The sequence below is a fragment of the Plectrocnemia conspersa genome, unplaced genomic scaffold (genome assembly GCF_051122295.1).
Source record: "Plectrocnemia conspersa isolate PC_06_02 unplaced genomic scaffold, ASM5112229v1 ptg000007l, whole genome shotgun sequence".
NCBI classification, from domain to species: Eukaryota; Metazoa; Arthropoda; class Insecta; order Trichoptera; family Polycentropodidae; genus Plectrocnemia; species Plectrocnemia conspersa.
This window is the reverse complement of record NW_028277171.1, coordinates 6,973,450-6,998,265: the sequence shown is the minus strand read 5'-3', so window position 1 is coordinate 6,998,265 and position 24,816 is coordinate 6,973,450. Positions and strand designations below refer to the sequence as shown.

At 30.5% G+C, this 24,816-nt stretch overlaps 1 protein-coding gene across 1 annotated transcript; it reads right to left on the bottom strand.

Moving 5' to 3' along the window:
- Window positions 1–224: 224 nt before the first annotated feature.
- Window positions 225–22,916, bottom strand: LOC148233770 (protein NDRG3-like). The gene is made up of 2 exons (XM_088188921.1): window positions 22,482–22,916; window positions 225–1,982 (listed from the first exon to the last, which is right to left on the bottom strand). The coding sequence occupies exon 2, from the start codon at window positions 1,979–1,981 to the stop codon at window positions 1,007–1,009; it is 975 nt and encodes a 324-aa protein (XP_088045047.1). The 5' UTR covers window position 1,982; window positions 22,482–22,916; the 3' UTR covers window positions 225–1,006.
- Window positions 22,917–24,816: the final 1,900 nt, after the last annotated feature.

Here is a 24,816-nt window from a genome sequence, read left to right as displayed (position 1 = left end):
ACTCTCCAAAGCACGATATGTGGAAAACTAACTTTAATATTGTCAAACTATTGTATTATATTTATTCAACTACGAATGAAAATTTATGCTATATAAAAAGTTATGTTTCAAAGAGTAAATATTGACTATTCTACAATACATCTATAGCTATTTTTAAAATATATATTTTTATATATGATGGAAACAAGGAAGGGTATAAATTAACAAAGAAAACAAACACACAATTAATTTTCTCAACGTTTACTCATCAAAAAAACAATTAAGTACATTCAACAGTCAGATTTTATAAAACAATCACATAGAATGTATACAAAATTTATAATACAAACAATGTAAATTTATTTTAAATATATTTTATAATCACAAAATAAATTACAATGCGTTGAATTAATAATAATAAAAAATTAATACAATAATTATATATTGTGCTTGATTATAGTATGTTAATGCGTATATAGAAATTTAATTGTGAGTTGTGATATGATCAGAACAAAACACAATTTGAGTTTTAGGTTAAAAAATAAATAAAGGTAAAGGCGGAAGAGGGTCGTAATTGAATTAACTTGGAACAGAGGTCGATTTAGTCATGGACTAAGTGCAATAATTCGATTTTGAGAGTAGTTAAAATTTTGCACATAGTAAATGTTAAATACGTGGTACTTGGGTATAAAATTAGGAAAATTACATTACACGGAGACAGCGCCAGATGCAAGTGAAGAGAAAATTATGTTAATGTCGTTATAGGCAGAAGCGGCTACAGGGTGTTCGTGACGTGTATGCTAATTTTTTACTAGATAAAATTAGTTAAATAAATATAAATATTACTGAACAACGTAAAACGATGGTCAAAATTATCAGTCACATTGTTTTAACTAACGAGATTCTAACGTCCGATCTTGGACATCTAATTCGCCGCTCTATTAATTAAAAAATCGATTTGGAAACCAAACGGAATTGAAAAACAATCCAAGCATCTAGTAAATCCCATCGCAGGCTTTCGCTTTGTTCATTTGCACTGAGTGCAGTATCCCTCGCTTTGCAAAAATAGCTTGAAAGCTTCGGCTACCTTGCCGGGCTGCTCTTCCAACACCATGCCGCAATCGGATATTTTCATCCATGTGGAATTAGTCGGATCTAAGCGGCCATTGAACGTTACGGTATCCTCGACATGGGGATTTAAAGCGCTGGTGATATTTATCACCGGCATCCTCAAAGTAGGCAGCTTTTCCCCTGGAGTCCTGCTGCCACCATCGGCGTCCCCGCGGCTTATGTTCAAATCGGTCCTATAAATATAGGAGTCGATGAACATAGCCAAATTGGAGGGGTTTACGTGTTGCATGAAATAGGACTTGTACACTTGCACCAGGTCGTGGTTGCGCTCTTCGGTGTTGTTGCCGAAGTGGTACCACAGCAAATAATCGATGACCCCTTGAGTCATGCCTTTTGAGCGCAGGTAGCTAGCGTTTAGTTTCTGATAGCCCCATTCTATCCAACCCGCTTGGGTGGAGACGCAATTGATCAAGCAGAGGGCCGTGACCTTATCGGGATGAACCAGGCCGAACCGAGCCAAAATGTTGGCCCCGGCTCCCGAACCAAAGCCGATGAACGCTTTGATTTTGAAGTGGGTCAATACGAATTCAAGCTGTGCTGCTAGCTCGTCCATGGTGGGATAGGTGTAGTCCAGGGGCAGAGCGGGAGATCCATCCTCCTGACCCGGAGCGTTCACGTAGTAAACGCAAAAGTGGTCTAGGATTTTTCTCATGTCTACATAGTTAAAGAACGCTTGGAAAGCCGAGATGTGATTTAGGCCTAGGTCGTGGTAGGTTATGATGGCAGGTTTGTTCCTAGCGCCTTGGATAGCCACGTAGATCTGGCCCTTGTCCGTGATCACGTGCTCTCCCGGCATCTCCACGCCAGACGCGCCCAAGCAGCGGTCCACAGGCTGGTGAAGCTGAACGCTCTTCAGCTCGATGTCGTGCATGCTGAAGAGTAAATTAAATGTGAATACAAAAATAAAACACTATAAACAAACTATTATGAATATAAAAACATAACTATTAGGTAATTTTAATATAATATTTGTGATAAACAATTGTTTATGATTTTCAAGGAAATGTTAAAAATACACAAGGCCTTTCCAGGAAGCATTATAACACAAAAACACCCCTTGAGCGATATCATTATGTTTGTATTAAATCCTATATTAAAACCACAATCTGTCGTAAATATACCAACATATACAATATGTTCTAAAATATTCTAAAACGTGCTTCCACTTTTTTCTACTCATCTAACACATAATGTGATTTAAACACATTTTTATTAAATTATTTCTATGAAAACTACTCATTTCTTAAAGAAGATTATTTATAATGTTATATTTGCAATAAAAACTAACTCGACCAGCAAATATGTGTTATTACACCAATGAAAATAAAATTAAATATTGGTTTCAATATTTTGTTAATACTTAATCACTTAAATCTAAAGTCAACATATGTAATGAATATTTCTATATGTTTATGACAATGTAACTCGATATTAATAAACATTAAAAACTTGTCTATGATCAAAGATAGAAGATAGAGCAAATTTGATTCTGTTTTACAATAAAACCTATTCATTCTTCGATTCTTATTAATTCCATCTCCGACTTTATCTTTATTTTTTAGCGAAATTATAATTCAGACTACCAAAATACCGGTATTGACTCAATTAAATGCATTACAACACAATATTTTAAACCTTTTTTGTATATGTTACGCATGATTTGTGTATTCAGTGCATACGTTAACTAGTTAAAGTATACATACATTCCCTCGTAAATAGCGTGATTAATTAATTTAGACAATGCATAAATTGACTAGTAAATGCATACACTGATTAAGTATACACTTTGATTGTAACACATTATATTTATTCTAATAGGAATTTATTTTTGTGTATTGTATTGTTCTTATAAGTGTAGTTATGTGAAGTTTAAATATATTCATATTTTCTATCGTAATTAGAAAAATCTAATGCATATATTCCGGAAATAAATTTTACTAAACACCTATACATATTAAATAAAAGATCTCGTTAGAACTAAATTAACCTTAGATAATATTTATTTAATTGTCTTCTCTGGGTTGGGTTTAACCTAGAGAAGACTTAAAACATCTAGATGTTTATATAAATTTGATAGGTGAAATAACAATTAAAATTAATTTACGCATAAAATGATCAGTTAACATTTATTTTTAAAGCTATAATTTTTTAACCGAATAATAAAATGCAATATTGACCCTTTTAAAATCTATTTTGTAAACAATTAATGTTTTTATATATAAATATATTGTTAACTATAGTTTTTATTTTATACTATTTAGTTACCTTCAACATATACCGCTTGTGACGTATGCTACGCAAGTTACGGCTATTTTATGTAAAATACAGTTAGTTAAACCAACCGTCGATATTTATGCTTTTCAATGCAAAACAGACAATTTGGAATCAAAACGGGTTGAAGGCGGCCAGTCCCCTTTAGAACAACGACCTTAGTTTCGTAACAAAAAAGGTTTCGAGTCACTCACCGCAAGGTCGTCAAAAGACCTATGCATGTTACGTAACCAGTTTTATGGCGACAATCCAACGACCCATCGCGCCATTAGCATAATTGCCATCACCGCCGTCGATATAATAATGTATGATTTGCAAATATATAATGTTGCCATACACACAAATATAATAATGTACATATACGACTAATATTAAAATAAGTGAACGTTGCACAGGAAATTCTCACGACGCATCTATAATTATGCGAAAATTAAAAAAGCATGCAAAATAACATGAATGGTTATGATAATAGTCGTACATGTGTATAGATATTTTTTATATATAAATATTTGGCCTTATTTTTAAACTATGTCAAATATAATTATATATGTTTTGCATTGAATTAATAGGTAATAAATAATATGTTACAATAATTTAATTATTGTAAGTGCTTAAAAATTTTGAGACTAAAAATGTTAACTTTTGTGAGCTTTTGATTTTCTTAAAAAATCGCTTTTCAAATGACATGGAAAATTATATAAAAATTGTGAAAATATCTAGTTTATGTTAGTGTGCGAGATAATTCAGTCCTACTGCATAATAATAAATATAAAATCTACATCAATCTACTAAACTAAAGATATAAAAATACTAATAAAAAGTGAGAAACAGGAGAACGGGTTGACTTTGTCGCAATATGTTTAATTATAAGATAACTCAGCGCATAAATTATGAGAAACAAACTCATTTTTTTATATATAATATATTCATTAAATATAATTTAACATTAAAAAATATTTTTTTATGAATTGTTTGAAATTAATTATTGTTGTAAAATAAGGGTATAAACGATTGAGAATTTGTGTATTCTACAAAACCATGTATATATATATATATTTATTTACAGTAAGTCTTTTGTTGTAATATGGCAGGCGTTAGCCCAATATGTTACAACGGAGTAATAAAATATAATATTAAATCCACTTCTTATGAAATGCTCTAAATTAATTATTGTTATATAAAAACTATATAAACGGCTGATAATTTATGTATTCTATAAAATCAGATGGTATGTTATTATAGTATATTTATTTACAGTAAGTTTTTAGTTGTAGCGTAACAGGCGTTAGCTTAATGCGTTACAACGGAAACATTAAAAAATATTTAATCCAATTTCTTATGAAATGCTTGAAATTAATTATTGTTTTGTAATAACTGTACAAATAATTAAGAATTGGTGTATCTTATAAAAGTTACTATAGTATATTTATTCATAGAAAGGCATTCGTTATATTATGACAGACATTAGCCCAATGCGTTACAACGGAAACATAAACAAATATTTGATCCAATTAATTAATTATTGTTGTGTAATAACTGTATAAACAATTAAGAATTGGTATGTCCTATAAAACTAGATAGTATGTTATTATAGTATATTTATTCATAGAAAGGCTTAATTTGTAATTTGTTTAATTTCCAATGTTTTACTTAATTTGCTTAATTTCCAATGTTTTACAACGGAAACATAAACATATATTTGATCTTAATTATTGTTGTATAATAACTGTACAAACTATAAAGAATTTGTGTATCTGATATTTTAATTTAATTTATTTTTAAATTTTTAAGGGTTAATATGGTTCAACAGTTAATATGGATCTTAAGCTTGTATGTAGGTAGTAGAGAATTGAAATTTCATTTTAAAAATATTATTTAATTTTTTTAAACTAATAGTTATTATTCATTGAAGTAGTAGTTAAAATTGAATCATGGGAGTTTTCGAACAATATTTTCTGGAAGATAAAAAAATCATGGAAATTTATATTTTAGGATATATTGCTAGAGAAGGAAGTTAAAATGCTACGACTCATTTAGCGAAAGTATTTATTAATTTAGTTTAAAAAATGTTAAATAAAATATTTTCCTTAATACGTATTATATATTATACATATATACTTAAAGAGTTTGAGGTATAAATTAAATAACAAGGATAAACTAGTCTCATAAGAGATTTTTCTTAGATGTATCATAGGTAATGACTTCTTTCACCAAAACCATCATATGAACAAATTCTTTAGACATTAATGAGAAATATACAACCATTGCAGAAGAGTTAAAGAATGATTTTATTAAGCAAATATTAACTTTACCGAAAGAGAAGGAAATTCATAGTTGAAAATATTCCAAATATTGAAAACAAATAGATTGCACAATTATTTAAACCAATATTTACAGAATGAAATATAGATATTTATTGCAAAAACTACATAAAAGTTCTCAAATATGTCGCTAAATTAATTATTTTTTTGCAAGGGTTTTTGTCGCATAAATACATAGTAAATAAAATCAAAATATGATTGTTATATTTTAGTTGATATGTATAACATATATATGAACATATTATCATAATATACATATTTTTTAAATGTTTATAAATAAATTTAAGAAAAGCATTTGCTTTTTTCTTTTAATTATATATTAAATAAATAAAAACATACATATTCTTTATTCCTCTATTTACAGTATTTCATAATGCACTGAGAATTAGAATCTCTAGTAGCAATTCTACACCATAAAATGCCACCGAATACCATAAAAGCGCAAAAATGTCATGCCTCAAATTCCGCATTACGTTTAATTTCGGCAAAAACGCGAAAAAGTGAAATTTTACAATACCGTGTCGTCACATTCCGTGATGCTACTGTCATGACTGTCCCACTAAAATTTTAATGCAAAAAAGCTACATTGCCTTGGCAGAACACCGCAAAAAATTGCATAAAATTGGGTCAACGTAAAAAAAAGCGACCCGCCGGTGCATTTTTACAACGCGATGATCCTGACGTTAATTATAAAATTCCTGTAATACCTTATATAAAAGGTAAAACTAACACTACGACCGGTCAACGACATGTCATATCGAGTTACGTATGTTACTAGTCTGTGCAGCGGTTCTCATGGAAAATTATATAATAAAAAGAGAACATCAATGAAAACGTATCGGATTGCTTCGTGAGGAAATTTGCACGAATCTGTTGATCAAATCGAAAAAAACGCATATGAATGCATGACTAGAGCGTAAAAAATAAGCGAAACTTGAACGTGACATTCGCGTTAAATTATTATGACTATTAAAAACGCGAACGTGATGTGACATTAATGCAAATAGAAAGTCAATCGTGAGAATCGAAAAACGTTAATATATTATTTGATGAATACAGTCAAATGTCGATTTATTACTTCTCGCGTCATTGTTGCATATTAAAAAGGATTGAATTGTTCGCATGCATAGGGGAAAGATCGTGATTTTATTATTAAGTGACGTAAGGACAGCAACACATGGAAAGCGACTTCCCACTTCCCTCGTAGCTGTTTCATGTCGCTTACTGTCACAGTGGAGCCGGGGCTTTAATCAACAGCGTTGACGATAAGGCCTCATTTTCATTATCATATATTTAATATTCTCAGCATATAATTTTTTTTTCGCCACACATCTTCAGTACCTAGTATGCTTCAGACACTCTACATTCACACGTAACTATTTACATGGTAAGAATGGTTCTAAAACATAGTTGATCCATTTATTGAAAAAAAATATAATTATCAAAACAAATTTAATGACAGTAAAAACAGCTACTACAAATTTGATTGTTTTATATACAAATATATATATATATATATATATATATATATATATATATATATATATATATATATATATATATATATATATATATATATATATATATACATATATATATATATACAAGTACACTTTCTGTAACGAGTTCAATTAATTTATCCTAATCCATTCTGAACGTAACTGCACGTTTATATGGTACATCTTGTCTGGTTCGTTTAAGTTCAGACACATTCAGTTTCCGTTAAAGCATTCTCGTCGAGAATATATGACGAAGACGGTCTGAACTCAAACGCAACGAAACGAACATATTACGTCGTTAGATATGAAAACCTTAATAGTTAATGTATGAAAGAATATTTTTAGTAACGGAAACACTGCGTGTCAGCCGTCACACCTGGTTATTTTGATAATTATAACATTTTGGTAAATTTTATTTTACGCAAGTAGAATTTTTTCAAATAACTATTAATTAATAAACCATATAAATCCTTAATATATGTTTGCCACAAAGATAAGATAAATCAACTTAAATATATTTTTAACTGTATCATTATTTTTTATTCAATAATATATCGTCGATTTATTTTTAAAAATATACGGAAAAAACGAATGGTGTATTTTTATTAAATATTTTAATTATTTTTTATTAAGTTTTCTACAAAGATGAGATAAATAATTTTTTCACAAAGATAATATAAACCAATTTGTATGTAAATTTAAACGTTTTTTCTAACTGGATCATTATTTTTTAGTCAATTTTATTTTTGAATATATACGGAAAAAAATGCATTTTTACTATGATAAATTAGGAAAACAAACTTAATGGCAAAATATATTTTTAATTAGTATTTTAACCCTTTGAGTAGTGAGTTAATTTATACACATTATTACATTATCATGTATGTTTTTATATATTTATTATTATTTTATATTTCATTTATGGTAAATTATAGAAAAAAACAGCGATTCTCGACGTTTTATTGCTTTGATATTTTACTACATTTTTTGTATTAGTGTGTTTTAATAATTTATTTTATTACTGATCTAATAATAAATTTCGTTAATTTATTTTAAATATTTATTTTGTGCTTTTTTAATGTTAACACAGAGGTTATCAATATTTTTTATAAAATTAATACAAAATAATTTTTTTACGCTAATTTATTTCGTACTCTTTAATTAATTGGTATTATTTTCTATAGAAATTATTAATATTAATTTAAATTAAATAATATTTTTTTAATTATATGTATATGTAAATATATAGCTAGCTGGGGTACCTCAAAACAGTGATAGATTGACCACCGTACATGTACGGCGATACTCCTCAAAGGGTCAAATCATGCGTTAGGTCAGTAAAATACTCATTTTCCTAAGTTGAGAACTAAAATGTTTTGTATAGATAACAACAATAAAATGAATTATGTATAAAGGTGTTGATGAAAGGCTTATTTATGGCGCGTACCTTCTCACGGTGTTTAATTTTAACAAACACTCATTTTTTCTCAAACTATTAAAACGCTGTATCACAAGTCGAACTGGCTTTTTATGATTATTATTAAACGTTAATCCTTCTAACTGTGAATAGAGAAGTGGTTCGATTGATGAACTTGACAAAAGTATAGTTCTCATTTACACGAATGTGTGAATGGATTAATTTATGGATAAAATAAATAAACTATAAGTCTAAAAAATAAAAGCTTTTATCAAAATATACAGGCGTGAGAATTGAAATAATTATGATATTAAATCATAAGCTCTTCTAATAAAGTTACTCACCATGTGTAAAAATACGAAGACGAGTTTAGAACGTACAAGACTTCTTTAGTAAAATAGGAAACCACCGTGAGAAAACATTTTCGTAGATTAAGTCAAAGTACCTGTTAAAAAGGCTTAACTCATGCATTCAGGATCGCCAAAAATTCTTCACCCTTTTATAATTGGCCGTTCCACCGAAAGGAGCGGAAAAATAAATCTCATATAGGTAGAAATACAGGAACACGAACAACCAACGATCACTTTCTCAGAAACTTCCTCAAAGACTTTCCCTAGCATCTCTATATACATTTACTTCGGAATTCAAGGCATCAGAACTTTATTAGCTCTCCAACTTGGACTCATTAAGCTCGTATGAACTAACTTTAGACCATTAAAGATCGTAGAAAATGCCGCTGCGTTAGGAATCCAGAGTCGAACCTTCTTCAGAGACGCCTGAAGCCTACGGACGCACCCACTAAAATGTTCAAACTGTACATGAAAATCGCAATTGTTCACAAAAATTATACACCCCTGACATTATATAAAACCAAAACATAAGCACAATGTATTGATGATGAAACATGGAATATATAAAAAATTACTGAGGTGAATAGTATATGGCTTTAACATGAATGCTCCTAATACCTTAGGCAGCAAAGGTAACCAATATGTCAATCATTAAAGAGCTTGAGATCGAGAACAGACTGTTAACAAATATGCGCGAGGAGGATATTCCAGTTCTTTTGACACATTTCCAGAATAAAATAATATAATAACTGGTTCATATTATCAAGCGCATATAAGATTAGCTACAACGAAAAATAATTTAACACCATCTTCAGCTTGCAGTGAATCCGGTTCTTTATCTTAATATTCATTCATATGAAAGTAGTATATTTTTTTGTTATTCAATAAACCGGATATGTGCTAATCATCATTGAAATGTAAATGGTACATCCTGATGTTACGTACTAAATGTATGTCAAATAAATTGTTTATTAATCATTTAATCAAAAATATAACTATCGATAGTGTTACATATGTATTAACAACTATTTTCACTCTCAACTCCAAATATGGAACGGATCTGGAATCTCACAATTTCGACTTGGCTTAAAAGCCATTATATTTACATATTTCGGCATGCGAAACGAAGAGCTCCTTTGTACGCTTTGCATAATTAGCACTAATTTGTAATATTTATCAGCGGCAGAGTTAATTTCAGCAATTTAAATTCGATGTAATTATTTTGACATTCATGAACGACATAAATCAGAACGGCTTATTCTATAACATTGTAATGTGTTCCTATTCAAATTCGTGAATCTGATCGATCGATGTCAATTAGAACGACCCCACAAAATCTCCGACTATGTGTGCTATATGGGTTCGAAGGGAATTTAGTCACGGAATGGAATGTTAGCGGCGAATCATGGGGGAAAGGTTTGAGAATCAATCGTTGACGGTATTTAGTCAATTATTTCTATTGATAACATACATGTTTATTATATTTTTTATAGTCGTTAAGTATTTATTTTTTTAATTTAAAAATAGCATGCTAATTAACAAAATGTATTATATACATATTTCTTTCAAAAAAAAAAAGCAGTACTCTGATGTAGCTGCAATTCAGCATCACTTCAACGGCATTTACATAGTATTATCTGTATATTTTAACATGCACTGAATAATTATACTCAAGTTAATTAACTTTAAAACCAAATTGACAATATGTAAAAATAAAATTTTTTTGACGACTATTTAGAAAAATCATAATTTAAAGAGCAAAAAAGAGTTTAGCGCAACCCTAGATTTTGCGTCATTAGAGGGCCTGCGCCCGACATTTAAAATATTATTTTGTTTTATAGATATTCTAAAAAGGTAATATACAATAAATTTGTATACTATTGAGTTAATATTCATATAAAAAGCACATACAGTTTTACTTACACCCATAAAAGTTTAGTCAAATATAGATATATGTTTTCCTGAATGTTAAGAGTGACATCATCACACAAGGATAATTAATTATTAAAATAGTTGAGTTGACTTTTGTAATTATAAAAATATGTAATTTTAAAAATATATATATTTACTATTAGGATTGATATTATATGGAAAAGAAAATATTGATATATATTTCATATTTTTTAATTATTGTTATTGCTACTTGGGCAAAACTTATTATATGGTTAAAATTGTACTATTGTGGTCAAATTTGTTTAGGAAAAATATTTTATAACAAAAAGAAAATACTAGACACGCAGTTTCAGAAACTGACGAATACTTCGGCGAAACTTCGGCGTTAAGATTCCAACCAAAATATTCGATATTCGGATTTTTCTACTCTTCGAGAGTTAAATATTTAGGCAAATATTCAAATAGTATTCATATTAATTTTCAATATAATATTTGACAAATTATATCACAGTTAAAATATGTTATGCAAGACGATGTTTATAAGTTAATCTTTTAAGAGTAGAATTTTAAATACGTTTAAATGTAATAAATTGGATTTGACTATAAATCTGCTTTTACAAGGATTTCAAACGCATAGCATGATTTTATTATAAATGACTTGTGTCTAAATAACATGAAAAAATATTTTAGATAACTAGATAATTTCTCAAAATAAAAAAAAACGTTCGACGCACCGCTTAAAGCATTCCTAATGCCTACACTACACTCTCTGGAAGTTGTCCGAACCGAAGTTACAACTAAAGTCGGCCGAGACTTAAGACATTACGACGAGTAAGCGACCATACTGCCACAAATTTAATATGTCGTCCGGACGGCGGCTTCTGTCACGTACAGCTGGCATATTTGCGCGCGATCGAAAAATGTACCAAATAATCGCAATTTTTAAATTGTCATTTTATTAAGTTTGTGTGGGCACTCACCAATACAATATCAGTGAAAACTTTTCAATCGTAAATATTCAATTTACGCAAAATCTTTGTCGGCTTTTGCAAAATGCATAAGGCATAAAAATGATACATCAGATTACGAACACCACATCTGTGACTATCCTAGAATTTGTCGCCATCGATTCCAAATAAGAATTCGTTATGGTGTGACATTTATATAAAACGATCTAGGAAAATACATAAGGATATTAGAAACGATTTTTTTAACAAAATCAAGTACCACTAATTGTTTTTTAATTATTTAATTTTATATGAAAAAAAATATAATAACGATATCTGCTAGAAGAATATACTATCAAAAATATAATTAATCCCTTTTGGTGCCATAAAATATTTAAAGATGTCAGTAAGAGTCTGTTGAAGTCCCCGATAAGCATGTGGTATTATAACTTGACCACGTGACTACGATGCAGCGCTCGACATGCGTGTTGACCATAGGACGCCTACGCGCATACTGAAATTGAACCGAGCTACCCGTTCTATCTCAGTTTTCGAAACACCATATCATTATCTCTCTCCCTCTCGTGACTTAACACGCGAGAGAGTGAAAGGTGAAGTATCTCACCGCTCGCGCTCGAAAGAGCAGCCCTGACTTCGGTCCTTTTGCCGACAATGTTCGGAAGCGCTCTAAGCTGGCCAAGTCGACTGAATTACCCCCACTTTACTTCCTGTTCTCGGTATCCTCGGACAACTTCCGAGAGATTTTAGAGCGGACAGAACCGAACTCGACCGATGTAACCCACTATATTCTCCCTCCTTAGCCAACCTTGGCCAACTTCCAGAGAGTGTAGTGCAGGCATAATGATTAAGCCAGCATTAACTGCTACTAAGCGGGTGTTTTCAATGGCAGGAATAATCAAAACAAAGAGTTAAGAACCAGTTTTATTTATTTTATACATATATGATCCAAAAAAGCTCATTAATAGAATTTTTATACCTAATATATTTAACCTAGCTCGATTATAATTAATCATTACGATATTCACCTTTGAGATTAGAAAAATCTGGAAAACATAATCTGTGATGATTGATATAAATTGTAATTATTTGATAATTACTAATTATAATCTCCTAGAAACGATAAAAATTGAAAAACACAAAGGTTCATATGAGATTCGAACACAGATCTTTTGAGTATGAGTCACTGGTCTATTATACTGATTATTTAAAATACGAAACTTTCAATGCGTTATTTTTAAAATTACAATAAATATGCAGCTTATTATAAATCAACTTGTTTTCTTATAAATTTCAATGTACATGTGTATATTTTTATAAAAGCAAAATATAGATTTACTTATCGATATTCGAATAGTTTGTCATATACAAGGATTCTACCATGGCCCAGTTTTGCCTTTTATTTTAATAATAATTATTATAAATAATTAAAAATAATAAATTTGTAAAAAAAAACATGTCCCCTTTTTTTTAAATATTAATCATTAAATATGACCAATCTAATGTAGCTTGATTAATACTAATTCGGAACTTTCCAGTGACCGTTAAATCACCTCGACGTTAATTTTTGACAAGTCCAAATTCGCGTTTCTCGCGAAATTGAACCCGCCCGGAAGACGTTTCGCATTTATCACACAGCTACGGGAAACTGGCACACTCGCAATTAGGAACCTGATTTATTAGACGCTTAATTCTGCTGTCTGGATCCTGACGCGGTTACAAAGTTGCAGCAAAGATCCAAGACTTTGATTTGTCAAACTCGGGCAGGTTCCATGCCTGACAAATGATGTACGTCAAACATCGAGGATCGTGTCAGGATATTCGGACTCCGCAACGGGTGTTGCCTCGATCCCAAGGCTCCGTGGTGGTCACGGTCGAGAGCAGTTGCAAATTCGAGATGTCAACCGTGATTAATGTGACATCTTAGGACATGACAAGAGATGTTACGCCTCAATCGTGCGTAGGCATGGCTGAACAATAAACCGATTTCTCTATTCCGATCCTTTTACCTGAACCATAAGGCATATATGAATTATATATATACAACTATATAATTTGTCTAGAGAGAAAAGGATAAATTTAATTGTAATTTTGCTTTAAAAAATAGGCGAATGAATAGTTTGTCTCATTAATATTTACATATCACAAGATTAGGTTGGAGTCTACGCTACTCCATCCTCATCTACGCGCCTCACTGACTAACAGCTCCTAGTTGGCGTGTCGCTTAGGGTCTGTACCCTCAGATAATGTGCTCTCTAAGCCGTATTTTTCTATGTTAAATTACTGTTTCTTTTTTTTGTGTGCTTTATATTATATAAGTGTTTCGCTCAAATTTGAACGGCTTAAATTGTAGCTAATCTACCGGCACTTATGGTCACGAAACAAATATTTTTTAGTCTTATTAAAATAAACGCATTTAAATTATTGGGTACTTTAGTTGCAATTTTTTTAGCTGAAAATTATAACAAATAACAAACAACCAGAGATCAGCGCAGCAATTGGCTACGTGATCCGCTATTATTTTGTAGTGTTTAATTATTTTTATGGCACCACTGGTTGATTTTTCGATTGTTTTATATATTAGTTTTATCTAAATAGAACAAGCTTAATAGTTTTACTTTTATTTTTAGATATACGTATGCATTACAATTAAAAAAAAATTTAGTTAGAACTATGTAGTGTAGCATACCTAAAAATGAGTTTAATTATCAGTGGCAATTGCTTGATTAATTTTAGATATTATTATCTTAGCCTAGCTTGCCTAAGCTTAGTTAGTATTTATTTATGTATACAGACATTAACTTTTTAAACCAAAACAAACAAGCAATCCGCAATCATCGCCATTATCTCGCCTCGAAGAAGCGCGTCTTTCACGTCATTAGCTTTTATACGAGCATTTCCATATTCTCGGAATGTTCACAGTGTCGTTTTAAACGGCGAAATTTTATAATTCCACATAATAAATTCGTATAATCCCCAGCACTAAATTATGCGACTCGTCATGAAATATTCATTACGTATTAAGAGGAGATTTTTTGCCGGGTACTGAAAGCGAGTCTTCCTCTCGTATTTGATTGCTTTTAACGGCAACGAAAAGCGAGTTGGAACGAATCATAAGAACATTATTATGTTTGTATAATACACACACACACCAATGTATAATATGATAATTCTGAATGTGTGCTTCGAAAGTGATCTTCACACTTTCGAAATTAGAAGATGAACGATGCAGCGCTGGTGCAAATTAGATTATTTTTGGAGAGAAAAAATCTTAAAGAAACTTTCACTTAAAATTCTCGGTTAATATGTGCGTTTTCGAACATAAGGCGTAAATAAAATGATAACTTTACATGTGAAAAGATGTGATAACATATTTTTTCGGCTTTGTCTTCATGAACTTTAAATTATACAAAACCTTTGCCCTAGCTTAAAGGATGTTACTTGTTTTACTACTCGGGAAAATATATTACGTTCATAATCTAAATAAGGATCTAAATAATTTTGATAAAGCAGTGCAGATGGCTTTACACTCGACTCAGACCTTAAACGCTAGGTTCGCGGTGGGGTAAGTTTACGTGCGAACTTTTGTCTCAACGTATCGTGATATGCGAACTTTTGACCCATGAGACAGTTTCTTAGTTATCCTAATATAATATATCAAGATACACACGCTAGAAACGAGTTTGTATTTAGTTATGAAATATAGTTTGCAAGAAGTCAACATATTACATCAGAATGATGAAAAGTGGATATAAACTCTTGGTTGCTATGCTATTACTGAATATAAATATTTTATTTTTTTAGTACGTATCAAACCATAGTTTAACAATTTACGTGATCTTCTGTCCTATTGAATTTTTTATTTAGGACAGTCAAGCTAATCTATGCATTATTTTGCAATCATTCACCCGGAAATTTCTAAGGTGTAATACATTACAATATCGTATGCTTTTTTAAATCTGGAGATCATTGTGAAAATGGCAACTCTTTGTCGTTCATCTATAGTATATATCCCTTCAATAACTTGAATAGTTCTCAAGAGAGTGATCGGATTTTGCACTGACTAGGACAGCTATCCCCATTAATGGTCCAGATCGACAATCTAATCGCTCGTAGATGGCTCTGGATGAGCTATGGCATCGCAGAATTAAATATTATGATAGCCGATAACCATCAGCGGTACCGACGTTGGTTGAATTACGAGAGGTCTGAGCAATTTGGCTCCGGCGGGGGCATTAGTACCGATTGACTAAGTGCGCGGTTAGCCAGAGCACTTAGGAGCATACTAAATCATCCAACTTTGGAAAATTATCGATGCGCCATGCTAGTATACGTGGATCTTCCAAAGTGCTGGTTTAACCTCGGTTTGACGGTTTATATGGTTTATACGGTACGTTCCCACTTTGCGGTCGAGAGTCCATGATTACTCACAGATGACTTCGATAATGGTCCATATTTTTATTAATATTATAATAAAGGTATCAATTTGATGAGATGTCAAAAGTTCTCAATCCGCTCAAAAGGTTTTTCGACGGGTGGAAAAGTTTGGTAATTTCGTTGACAGCGTCGGAAGGAAATTATCGGGTCGTATCTAATCACGCAAACTTTTCTTATTTTAGTGAAGGTTTTTTAATATTTTTCTGTTTTTGATATTATATATTTCTAACCACTGATACGTACGATACTTTTGTCATTCAATTGACAGGTTTTTTGAAGTTAAGGCTGTGCAAAAGTACGGAAAAAATAATAATATCATCGTCTAAATTACATACCACTTGAATATAAATTAATCATCGCATCGAATCGTATCGCACAACCTGATTTGCCTGCACTACACTCTCTGTAAGTTGGCCAAGGTTGGCCAAGGATGGAGAATATAGTGGGTTACTTAGGTCGAATTCGGTTCTGTCCGCTCTAAAATCTCTCGGAAGTTGTCCGAGGATACCGAGAACGGGAGGTAAAGGGGGGGGGGTAATTCAGTCGACTTGGCCAGCTTAGAGCGCTTCCGAACATTGTCGGCAAAAGGACCGAAGTCGGAGCTGCTCTTTCGAGCGCGAGCGGTGAGATACTTCACCTTTCGCTCTCTCGCGTGTTGTGTGACGACAGTGAGAGAGATAATGATATTGTGTTTCGCAAACAGAAAGAACGAGTAACTCGGATCAATTTCAGTATGCGCGTAGGCGTCCTATGGTTAACACGCATGTCGAGCGCTGCATCGTGGTCACGTAGTCAAGTTATAATACCACATGCTTATCAGGGACTTCAACAGACTTTTACTGACATCTTTGAATATTTTAGGGCACCAAAAGGGATTAATTATATTTTTGATAGTATGTTCTTCTAAAAGATATCGTTATTATATTTTTTTCATACAAAATTAAATTTTTTTAAATAATTAGTGGTACTTGATTTTTTTTTTAAAAACGTTTCAAATATCCTTATGTATTTTCCTAAATCGTTTATATAAATGTCACACCATAACGAATTCTCATTTAGAATTGATGGCAACAAATTCTAGAATAGCCACACATGTGGTGTTCGTATTCTGAAGTATAATTTTTATGCCATTTGCAAAAGCCGACAAAGATTTTGCGTAAATTGAATATTTACGACCGAAAAGTTTTCACTGATATTGTATTGGTGAGTGCCCACACAAACTTTTGTAATTATCAGTAGCGTAATTTTAATAATATGACAATTTAAGAATTGCGATTATTTGGCACATTTTTCGATCGCGCGCAAATATGCCGGCTGTATATGACAGAAGCCGCCGTCCGGACGTTTAAATAGCTTTTTGCGTTTTTCATTTGAGAAGGTTGAAGACCGCTTTAATTTTTAAAAACACACATTTAATAATTTTATGGCTATTTTTCCAGATTTTTTATAACTAATTGTGACGCAACGATTATGGTTGGTCCTGCTAATTGCATCTTTATAAATTTTTAATGTTTTAAATTTCTAAATATTATAATATGATATACAAGAAGAATTAGCAGAACAGGAAATACAAACAAACCATAAAAATGAAAGCACATCGACATATCAAGGACAACGATCAAGAAAATGTAATCAATAATTCTATAATAGAAATCGTTCCAAATTGAGAGAAATCCAACTCAAAACAGCATAGGCAATCTCATTTTTACTATTATGAGAAAAAGCAATATGAAAAATACATTTTGACATTAATAATTTCGTTATTGATTATGGTTACTTATCATATGATCCTCTTTCATAAAAAAATGTTATTGTCGCGCGTTCCTTCGAACCGGCTCCATCAATTTGTCATTTTATCACGTTGATTTTTTTACGAATGACATACCCGGAATACACAGTACATAAATGGATATATCACACGATAATTGCCATGCGAATACACGAGCGGGTCAATATCACGGTGTTTACCGTTAAAACTATACGGTAACTGTGTGTTTCGGAGGTATCCATAGGTCGTGAAACTAATGACCCAAAGATGCGAGCGTGTGACGCGAATTCGCAAAAAGGTGCACAACTTTGGTGATCAACGATACACATAAGAACTAGTAGGTATATATGTATACATGGGTACCTAACGTTTGCTGAGTAGGAAAAAAAATACGATGTATAAACTTTATCGAAACGATGTAAAAGTAAATAAAATAGGCATTGGATGCTTACACAATCAATAAAGCTAAAGAGGAAGTAATATCTCAGCATAAAAAAATAAAGATATTAAAGCAACCGGAAAGACTTCTATCTATTTTTGAACTAAGTTAACTTATGAATACAGGCTACATTAATATATAAATATTTATTATAAAATAATACTGAAAATTTTTAATAAAATCTTGTAATATTTAAATGATTGAAATATCATATCTTACAGCTTTTTTAATATTATTATTGATATTTAAATTATGTAAGGATTAAGAATCCATTTGTTTTTTCGATTTCTTAACCTTTTAAGTATTGTACAAATCCTGACCATAAGTTTTAAACTCTTAAATCGCGACCCAAATTTGGGTCACGTAATGATACTCGTTAATTCACGAAACGTTTTGAGAATAAACCCTTGAAAATAATGCTTACAAACATAGAGAAAACTTAGGGGTACCGCTTTCTAAGGCCAATATATATTAAGTATATAAAATAAAAAATAAACATTTTAATCAAAACTAAATACTACTACATTATATTTAATTTCTAAGTAAGTTATGTAGATTCCGATTAATATATCGAATATTTTCTAGACTTTGGTTAATAAATTGTGTATCTGTTTAAAATGTAAGCTTGTTTAAAATAAGATGCTTTAATTTTTGTGACATAATATTATGTAATACCTCTTACTTTTATTTAATATAAATATTTTAAGTAAACGTGGCTATTAGATTTTTCGCATGCCCTTTAGAACTTCACTGAAAAGTAAAAAAATCATATTTTTTACCTAAAGTATTTATGAGAAAATTTATGTGACCCTGAACTGTACAAAGTAAGGCAAGGGTTCAAAGGTTACTGCCCGGGGATTCAAATAGAGATGCTGAAATCGGTAAGGGTAGAATCGCATATAAGCGAACTCCACATGACCCATATGGATCTTGAAAGTCCTCGACAATTCTTATATCACTTCAAACAAAGACAACCCTAAAAATTTCGTTGTATAAACTTTTTAAAATTACTGAATTAAAAAATGGAATACTTGGAATAGAATGTAATTTTTTTAATAAATCTAAGAAAATCACTTTTTAGTGTTTAAATTTATTTTAATGATTAAAAATATAATTTCTTTCTAAAGATATAAATTTCTCCTATCTTTCGTTTATTTTTTAATTCCATTAGCTTAAAATATGTGATGCAACATATTCGGATAGTCCTTTTTTTACATTGTCTACATTTTATTTTTTTCGTTTAAAAGGCGATCGATCGAAATAAATAATCCGTAAGGAGCATGGTCTGGAGAATAAGGTGGATGAGATAAAACCTTCCAGCCAAGTTCTTTAACTTTATCTAGAATCGTAAAACTGTTTGATTTCTATTGATAAGTGCAAGCCTATTAATTTTTAACCCTATGAGTAGTGAGTTAATTTATAAACATTTGTTAATTTGTTGGAAGACATCTGGGAGTGAGTTAATTTTACGTATATTCCCATAATTATTTCTGTTGTTATTTATTTATTATTATTTAATATTGCATTTATAGTAAATAATAAAAAAAAATCAATGATTCTATTAGTTTTATTGCTTTGATTTATTTTACTATTTAAGCTTTGGAAATCCTAGGGGATGATAACTTCGTAGCCAGTGAGACTCAGGGTGGAATCTAGTAGTAGTATTATTACATTATATTTACATATGTTGCGACAGACGATAAATGGCGAGATGTTTTCTCCGAGCGGTGGTGGAAAAGCTGGCGGAGAGATGATGTCAGTGAACGATCTTCAGAGTTCTGATTGGTGTGGCAATTTTGTATAAATTGTCTATTTGGTAAAAATTTTGAAACCCATTTTCTTAAATATCAGAATCAAGTGTACACCAAAACAGATATATCAAAATACGTACTCATGTTTCAACCATCAAAGCACGACTGTCTGTTTAAGCTTAGATTAAAAAAAATGGATTACGTAATATAATTTTTAAAATGGCAAATATATTTTTAACAATTAAAAGAGATCTCTTTCTGTAAATCAATATTTTTGCTTTTTTTATTAATTTAATATATTAATATTCAAATGTATACAGCAGATATTTTAAATAATATTGTTATATTACTTATCAGTTTGCATTGTGCATGTGTTTCAATTGAAAATAGTAATCAATGACAATGGGTATGGGATAAATTCATGGTCATTCATGGTAAATGTGTTCAAATTGGACTTGTGAGTACTAAAATGTATTATTTAGTAGAATAGAAATTGATTATTTATAGGTCGTTAAATTCAATGTTGAGAAGCACTAATTTGCTTTCGTCAGTCTGAAGACACAATAGCCATAAAAAAATTGTCGCTCGTCTGAGATAATAACAGGATACGGATTAAGCGTCCGCAATAAATAATTTATCCTTGTTGCAATTCGTATTAATATATCATTCGTTGGACCTCTATTCTGCGCCTTACAATAGAGCCATTTTAATGTGTAAAAAAAGCTCCATTGCAATTTAAAATGGTGTAATAATAATCGATATTAATATTACAAGAAACACCCAAATCCTTGTGTAACTCATAAAGTTAGTTGCGAATGATACAATCAATATTTTTTATTAGATTATAGATTTAAACTTAAATATATTTAATAATTACTTCGGTATGTTTTTATATATAATCATCTAGACTTATGTAAATATAGAAATAAGTATATTTTATATAATTATTAAATAAATTTATAATAATGAACCGTCAGTTTTATAATATTTTTTTTGATAAATTCAATTTACCTATGCCTATGCATAGTTAAAGTCAAAAAATGATATTACAAACAACTTTGTATAATTTATGTAAATCTAAATATGATTTTAGTTTTCATACTTTTTGTGGCATTTGATTTAGGAATACTGAAACAATTATATTTTTATTTTTCATCAATTGTTTGAAAAAGATATTGAGAAAATACCATTCATGTAAATCTCAATACTACGCATTTACTAACTTTGCTGCATAAATGGGCATAGGAGAAAATTATCTACAAAAGTAAAAAAAAAATCACAAATTGTATTAACATGCTTACGTTAAAATTTTATTTGCATAAATTTCAACTTATTTTTACTATTGTTGCATTTTTAATTTGTGTACTGAAACGAATTTGTTTGAAAAAAGTAATTTGAACTACGATTTCCATCGAATAGTTGGACTCTAATAAAAAAAATGGATGTTATTTAACAGAGAATTATTTTGAGAGATATGTGCATTTAAAATAAATACTTTGTTGCATTAAACGAATTGTTTATGCATTTATGTAAGATATAAATTCGGATTTTTACTTCGAAAAACCTATTTATAAGGTGTTCACTATTCTGACCAATACTCGCTCGCACCTAATCTGTCTAACAGTAATGCACAAGCAATTCGTTTTATGGAACAATTATTTTATAAATTACTCCTTTAAATTGTCCTCATAAAATAGGATGTGAATATGATTTTTTTAAATATGAAATACATATACCATATATATAATATATACTACAATATTTTATTTTAGTATGTATATTATTATATAATATATAGATCTACTCTCAATATAAAATTGATTTATTTAATATTTTTCACAGGATGATTGACATCTATGAACATAAAAAATAATTGAGAAATAAATTTAGCAAAGTTTAAACCCAATAATACGCTTCATTACGTGCGAACTAAATTTGTTTGCTGTACATGGATCTGAGAGTTTATTATATTATTTATAAATTAATCATAAAATTATTTTATAAAATAATTCTAAAATAACATTAGCTATGGGGTAATTCTAATTGTACTCGTTACGTTCGTGCAATCGATTTTTTCCATCAAATAACTTATGAATGACTACACTGTTACACTGTTACACCCAACAAACGTGACAGCAGTACGTACCATTATGCAACTAGAACTAGAACAATGGCATTCGCCGGTTATAATATAAATCATTAAAATGCATACGATCCCAGCTTCTCAAATGTATTACATAACGCCTTGAATAAATTATACCTTGGATATTCCAGTGACTCCAAAAGTGAAAAATCGATCTAGCTCCTCCTTCTAGAGATTGTTCTAGAATCCAGTAGATGGTTCTTCTCCTTTCTAGGTGATCTCAGGTTACTCCGACAGGGTCTCAGGGTTGTCACAGCTGTGAATATGACAGGGATTCACAGTCGAGCCGTTTGACGTTTGTTGGTGCTGTTTTGAGGTTAGGTCGGCTGGAGTCGTCTATAGACGCCGCGGACGCGATTTGTTCCCACCGATTGACAATCCGTGAGATCACTAATGCTTTTGCAGCATTGTCACCTGTCGTTTTAGTCAGAAGTGTAAATCAAAACCGAAATTACACCCAGTTAGAAGCAAACGGGCGATGACTGAACGCGACTGCGCGGCGGCCCCGCACTGGCGCAGACATAAACATGCCGCCAGCGCCACTCAAACTGCGGATGGCTAATATATTTCGTTTTGCAAAATAATTTCATATTTTATAATATTAACCATATCACTGTATATCAGGCCTCTGTAACCTTTTTTGGCTGCGGGCAAAATAATTAAAATGTTAATATTAAAAAGACTATTCGGGGCAGTTTTTTTTTTTTGGTCCTAACAACCGTATATGTGGTCTAGTCGTGACATCGTAACACGTTAAAAAAATTATATTTGCAGACTGAAATGGGTCACTTGGTGATCCGCGGGTCATAAGTTACCGAGCCCTGCTGTATATAAATAATATTTAATAGCGCTTACTAAAACTACTGTGGTGGCTCGGTGGTGATAATAAAGATGAGAAAATTTTAATACAATACAATTAAAAACGTAATTTGAAGAACAACCATTGTCACAAAAATTATTTTTTACAAGAAAGAGTAAAAACTAACTTACTTTTTTAATGACGAGAAAAAACTTTATTTAATAATTAAAAAATAATAAATTTTTATTAAAAATAAAATTTATTTTATTATTATATGTATTTACAATTTGCTCATATATATCGCTTAAGCATAACACTAATAAATATATATATGCAATTTTTTTTTAAATATGTCAAATAAGAAGAAAAAAATTAACAGAAAATTATTAGAAAATAATAACAAGTAAAAAAATTAGTATTAATCTTCATCACTCGAGACACCTTCACTATATATTTGAATGTATTCCAGTGTAAATTATTCTGATGGTAAATTTTAATTAAAAAAATGAATCATCAGGATCTTGAAGGAATTTTGTTAAACTTTTGTTAAAAGGAATTTCAATATATGCTCGTAAACAGTTTATTGTTGTGGGAAAGTCGAATATTTTAATTAATTTAAAATCAATCACAAAGCCTAGAATTGTATGGACATAGTGTATCTCCTACACAATTAACGACAAAATTATGTTTAAACACGTAGCAATTTGACATTACAACTGACGCACTTCAAAAACTTCAATGCTTTACGTATATATATAAAAAAAAAAAACAAATATGTGTTTATTTATTTATTTAAATTTAAAAGTGATCTAACAGGTTACCCCAATGCTTCATTATAGTCAAAAATGATACATAGTACATAAGAACAAAAACAAAAAATGAATTAATCATTACATTTATATTTTTAATTACATAAATTGTATACTCATATATTTCGCATTGTTTTGCCTGCACCCGCCCTTTGAGAAGCTGTGACTAACCGGACCTCGCTGGCACACGAGATCGTGCGAAAGCTTACGAGCAGTGACGTTTAACGAAATGGTTAGCAAAACGAACCTGCGTTTTATCAATGTGAGGAAGCGAACGAAGCTGACAGTATGTTCCATCGAATGATGGTAAAACTCATAAAACGTTTTAAGAGCATTTCATTAACAATCAAAATACACATTTATTAATCATTTAATTAACATTCTATTCCCACTTTGGATTTATAATGGCATTTATTATTGTTTTTATAATCAATAATATTAATACAAATAAATACAATGTTTATAATAATCATTTATTATGATACTGTTCTAAATGCGCTAATTTTTTTATATAAGACAAAGATATTTAGTCGCAAATTATTATTATTGTGCAGCAATTATTAATTACATACAGTTTGTATAGTTTTAGTTTTCGTAGCCTTGTCTGCGTCTGAAAGATTCTGTCGTCTCTGAGTTATGCTCTGGATTCTGGTTCTAGCTGGACAAGAATGGACTTGAAGAGGGAAGCTGCTGCTTATTCTGTCTTCACTGGTATGCGTAGCTCTATTGTGTTCTATGTCGGGGATATCAAGTTTAAGTGTACTTTATCAGTGGTTGTAAATTATTAAAATAGCTAATGTACAAATCAAAAATAAATATTTTGTATATTATTTTTTAGGGAGCG

Excerpts from the sequence above, each read along its gene's own strand:
- LOC148233770 (XM_088188921.1), bottom strand. The coding sequence starts at position 1,981 with ATGCACGACATCGAGCTGAAGAGCGTTCAGCTTCACCAGCCTGTGGAC.